This window comes from Ixodes scapularis, unplaced genomic scaffold (genome assembly GCF_016920785.2).
Source record: "Ixodes scapularis isolate PalLabHiFi unplaced genomic scaffold, ASM1692078v2 PGA_scaffold4__175_contigs__length_147842914, whole genome shotgun sequence".
NCBI lineage: Eukaryota > Metazoa > Arthropoda > Arachnida > Ixodida > Ixodidae > Ixodes > Ixodes scapularis.
Window position 1 is genome coordinate 74,186,359 of NW_024609879.1, and position 5,658 is coordinate 74,192,016.

The 5,658-nt window shown below is 44.8% G+C and overlaps 1 protein-coding gene across 1 annotated transcript; it reads left to right on the forward strand.

Annotated features, from left to right (window-relative positions):
* The first annotated feature begins 2,624 nt into the window (after positions 1-2,624).
* Positions 2,625-3,770, forward strand: LOC121837560. Its single transcript, XM_042293179.1, has one exon. It carries the CDS (start codon positions 2,625-2,627, stop codon positions 3,768-3,770), a length of 1,146 nt encoding a protein of 381 aa, XP_042149113.1.
* The last annotated feature ends 1,888 nt before the right edge of the window (positions 3,771-5,658 follow it).

A 5,658-nucleotide genomic window follows, 5' to 3' on the forward strand; every position in this document is an offset into this window, starting at 1 on the left:
CTGCATTTCACAGCGCGCTAAACTTTGCCGGAAAAATCGGCGCCTGCACGCAAAGGGGCGTCGTTTCCTCAGCAGTGTATCTTACCTTGTGAAATTTTAAGGCGCTCCTTTTTTTTGCAGCTAGAACATCCTTAAAAATATTAAAAATGCGTTCGCCACGGACGACCGAGTCTTCCGCTGGCAAACGCTGTCGTTTGCGTACGATACGCCTTGAAATTTTCACCCCATGGTCGATCAGGCGCCAATTTTTCCGGTTGCTTTCCCATACCTTGAGCCACCCAGAAACACCGCGCGCCCCCGTAAAAAAAAAAAAAAAAAAAAAAAAAAGAATGGAACGGCATTGAGTGTTTTGTTTACTTACGACTTTGTGCGTGGACCGCGCCACGTTGCGCTGCCTGATGCACCCGCGTTTTGGAACTAAATCAGTTGACAGTTCCCTCCGAAGATGAAGCCACTGAACTGGTAGGCTACTGGTAGGCTGTTCCCTTTCGTACTGGTAGGCTGTTCCCTTTCGAACGGGCGGAAGAAGACTACGAAGAATTCGGCAGCGAACGGGCGGAAACTCGATTACGTACAGCTTCAGTAGTCGACGCTTTGTTTTCTCGATTGCGTTCGCGGCGTTCACCGTGGACTCGCGCACTCGGCCGTAGCCGAACCAGCCGAACGGCCGAACCAGCTGGACGGCTGCCGGCGCGCGTACCGACAGCGTCGCCATAGCAACCACGCCGCGAGTGTGGTTGCCAGACAGAATTCACACGATTTTTTTTTCTCGTCACTCACGTTGAGTTACTAGAAGTTAGGCGCGTATCATTATAATACATTATGCTGTAAGAAGCTATTAAGGGATATGTGTACCTACCTAAGACAAATGCAAAAAAAATATTATTGAAAACTAAAATTGGCGTAATATTTTCATATCTTGATTAAGACTCGCGTGGTCACTGGGCTAACCGATGCGCAAAATAGGAGGGCATATATACCGCTCGGGGCAATTGTTGGTTTGTATAAGTAGGTTGTATGTACTGTTTGTTGTGTGTTGTGCAATTGATTAGTGCTTGTATGCCCGTGGGTATGTACAGTGTTGTGTGTATGTCGATGTCTTGAGTGAATGTAATCGCGCAGTGGGCTGCCACAGAACTGCTGCTTTCTTTTTTTCAAATGTTTATTACTTTTTTTTTTTCGCCGCTAGATGGGGGTTGTCGCCGCCCAATTTGAAAAGTTTGGCGGTTGAAGATCTATAACTATTAGAGGGCTGGATGCCATTAGTCCATCCGTCGTGTTGATCGCTCCGAGTTGTTCGGTTCCGCTAGTAGCTGTGTCGCCGTGTTATGCTGCCTGATTACAACAAAAGGAGGTTAGGCGGCTTCCCCAGCGCGTGTTCTAGGTGCTGAATGCCGCTGTTCACGCACAAACGTTCATGAGTGGATAACGCACGTAACAGAGGTGAGCACAGGCAATAGTTAATCGAGAGCCACACGGAGCGCGAGTGCGATACCTCCTAGCCGCTGTCGACAGAGGGTGTCGGAGCGATTCGTTGTCAACTTGTCCACGCAAGTGGGCGTTTTGTTCAATAAAGCCAGCCTGTCAGTGTTTTGTAAAGCTATCCCTTCTTTATAAGCGCTTCTGATGCGATGAAAATGCGACCGGCATTGAGCAGGCCGAGCGAGACTTCGGCGACAGTCTCGGCTGTTCAGTCTCCAGCGGTTTCGGCCTTACTCGTATTATTTGCGGTGTTGGCGCTTGGACATAGATATGTTTGGAAAGTTTTTTGCGCCTACAGATGACACCAAACGAGCGTGCGAGCCGTATGCTCTTGCTCCGGCGAGAAGCCGCGTACGGCTCGCCAGGCTCGTATCGCCTGTCGCATACTGGCCGCCATATTGTTTTTAGGGTGTTAGCAGTTAACACGATTTTCACCACCTCCGGCGGCTAACACCCTTACACGAATAAAGGCGTTAGCCAGAGGACGAGCCATTTACACGAATAAGGGTGTAAAAATTTTAAGTGTGCATACGGAGAAAAAATGCCATTGACTCCCGGGCGATTGCAAAGGAGAAAGAGAGCGCGCGCTTCCAGTCCGGCCGTGCTTGGCGATGGAGATTAGGCTCCTCCCACTGGCGACGTCACGACGCAGTTTTCCACCGCTTTTTCCAGCATAGACAGGCTGAAGAAGATTGGGAATCGGGCAAATATCGATGTAGTCTTTTCCGCCCCATCAAACTCTCAGGCCTATGTAAAAAAGTTAACGCCATACCAAAAACTAATACCGGCTGCACTGTGGGCAAGGCGACAGCAAGCCTGACATGTCGCATAAATGGTTTTTTCCTTGTACGCAGTTTTGGCTGCTGCTACTGCTGTCGCACCACAGTTCATCGCCAACGGAGGACACGCGCGGACACAACCAACTGGGGACCATCTGCCTACAGGACTACGCGGCAACTAAAGTGCTCGTCACCCAGATTAAAGCATCACCTCGTCACCGAGTGATCAATGACAAGGACTACAGTCACGTGTTTGATCGGGAGATCAAAATCCTGGGAGGCAATTCAACGTCGGCCTTCGGGGCTATAAAGGCACAGCTGCACGGATCAGCGATCAGTGGGCAAGGCGAAAGCAAGCCTGACATGTCGCATGAATGGTTTTTTCCTTGTACGCAGTTTTGGCTGCTGCTACTGCTGTCGCACCACAGTTCATCGCCAACGGAGGACACGCGCGGACACAACCAACTGGGGACCATCTGCCTACAGGACTACGCGGCAACTAAAGTGCTCGTCACCCAGATTAAAGCATCACCTCGTCACCGAGTGATCAATGACAAGGACTACAGTCACGTGTTTGATCGGCAGATCAAAATCCTGGGAGGCAATTCAACGTCGGCCTTCGGGGCTATAAAGGCACAGCTGCACGGATCAGCGATCAGTGGGCAAGGCGAAAGCAAGCCTGACATGTCGCATAAATGGTTTTTTCCTTGTACGCAGGTATGTGGCAAATTTGATGATTACTCGTACCGCTCAGATGACCGTTGTTTATTGCTGTTGCCTTGCCCAAGGCGCGTGAAACTGCTCCTTGTTGCCATTGCTGACTGTCGCTGGAGAGCACTCGTGCTTTTAAGGGGAGGAGATGTCGAAGAAAATCCTGGCCCAGATAGAGATATAATGCGGGAAATACTGGAAAGTCCGAAAGAGATGGTGGCTAACATATCAACATTGGTACAGGGTCAGAAAAGCTTTGAAAAACGATTAGAGGCTTTTGAAGCGTCTACTTCCAAGATAAAGGATCTCAGTAGGGAGCTAAATGACACACAAGGAAAACGAGTGCACTTAGAAGCGACCGTAGTAAAGCTCGAGTCAAAGATCGATGACTTGGAAAATAGAAGTAGGAGAAATAACTTGGTAATCTACGGAGTAGAGGAGTATAACGCAGAAACGGAGCAACATTTGGTGGAAAAAGTGGTGGAAGGCTTCTTTAAATCAAAAATGGGCGTTGAAGTTAAATCTCTCGAAAGAATTCACCGTCTCGGAAGGGTGGCTAGGGATAAACCGAGACCAGTAATCTTGCGCTTTGGATACTATAATGAAAGGCAAAATATTCTCAGAAATGCTAGAAAATTAAAAGGAACGCGCATATTTATTAACGAGGACTTTTCGAAAAATGTTAGAATGATAAGGAAAAAACTGTGGGACAGTGCGAAAGAAAACAGGGAGAGGAGAGAGAAGGTATACTTACCGTATGATAGATTGAAGATTAATGGAGTGACTTACACATGGTAAGTGGATACAAACCAGGGAGTTCAACTTTACTCAGCCAGAGAAGAACCTTCACCCGAGCATGATAATTGACAGGCATCTGATTTCCCACAGGCAAAAAGTGTCCTATTTATTAACCTTAATGCAAGAAGTATCGTAAATAAAACCCTCGAGCTAGAACATATTTTAATAGAGCATGACCCCGATGTAGTAGCTATCACTGAAACCTGGTTAGACTTGTCTGTGACAGATGATACAATAATACCTCCCGGTTACGTGCTCTATCGAAAGGACAGAGAAAGTAGAGGAGGGGGTGTTGCTCTAGTAGTCAAATCTTGTTTAAATGGAATGGAAAAAATGGAAAAATGGAAAAAAAGTGAGTTAATTGTGGGAGTACTGTATCGACCCGCGCAAATGCCATGTGGATATTTGCAAGAACCAAGTGAGTTCCTCTTTAAACTGAAAGCAAGTTCCAAGAAGGTTGTTTTAATGGGTGATTTTAATCTCGGTGGAATTGACTGGGTAACGTTAGGATCTGGGGACCACGAAGTATCATGTGCTGAGGAACTTTTATATATAGTTTTCTCACATAATTTAACTCAAATTGTCAAGGGACATACCAGAGTACAAGGGAAATCAGAAGCTCTTTTGAATTTAATATTTATAAATGAGAACCTTATAAACTACGTGTATGATTGCAAGATTAGCCCGGAGGTTTCGGACCACAGCACTGTACATTTTACGCTGTCCTTAAAGCCTATGCTCAGGAGAATTGAAATTACTTCGTATAAAAACTTTGAAAAAGCCAATGACGAGTCAGTTATTGATCAACTTAGCCTGAACTATGATAACTTCGAGCACCTAGCTGGCAACCCGTTGATAGAAGTGAATGACCTATGGCTCAATTTTAAGGAAATGATACTTGAATGCACTCGTAAGTTTGTCCCTGTGGAAATAAGAAAGAAAAACTTGAACAGTCCTTGGATTACAAGGGACATAATCCACCACAAAAGACGATTATCAAGGTGTAGAGCAAGAGCACGCAAAAAACGCGACGGGTTCCAGCAGGCAAAAATACAGTCACTGAGCAAAGAGCTGAAAGCAAAAATAAAAACTTCGAAAACGATTTTCTTTAATGTAAAAATGCAAAACTTTTTGAGATATTCACCACAGAAGTTTTGGCGACAATTAAAACCAAGTAAAAAAAAAATACCAAAGTGATAGTAGAAGAAGAAGTGATTGAGGACAAGACTGAAATTGCGAATTGCTTTAACCAATATTTTGTCAGTGTATTCTCCGCTGATAATAACATTTTACCAACATTTTGTTTTTTTGAGAATGTGCCCCCAATCGAAGACGTGGAGGTCTCAGAGGAAGGAATTTTTTCACAGCTACTTCTTATCGATCCAAAGAAAGCCGCCGGACCGGATGACATTCATAATCAATTTTTAAGGCGTTATAGCGAATGGTGTTCAAAATATCTCTCGATCATTTTTAATAAATCGCTTTCAGATGGGTCCGTCCCCAATGACTGGAAGCTGGCCAAAATAATACCTATTCTTAAGACTGGAAATGCTTGTAAGGTCACGAATTATAGACCCATATCATTAATATCTACTTGTTGTAAAATACTTGAGCATGTTGTTTCGAAGCATATAAGGATGTTTTTAGATACCTACTTTGTACTTGATGAAAAACAGCATGGATTTCGAAAAGGCCTGTTTGCTACGACTCAGTTAACAGAATTAATTCACGATTTTTCTTCGACCCTTGACAGAAGAGGACAAATTGATGTAATTTTTTTAGACTTTCAAAAAGCATTCGATAAGGTAAACCATAATAAATTACTTTTCAAGCTCAGGCATTTACTAAAAAACACGAAAGTTCTGCGATGGATAGAAATGTTTTTGTT

What these genes read in the sequence shown, in the direction of transcription:
- LOC121837560 (XM_042293179.1), top strand. Translation starts at nt 2,625, where the DNA reads ATGTCGCATGAATGGTTTTTTCCTTGTACGCAGTTTTGGCTGCTGCTA.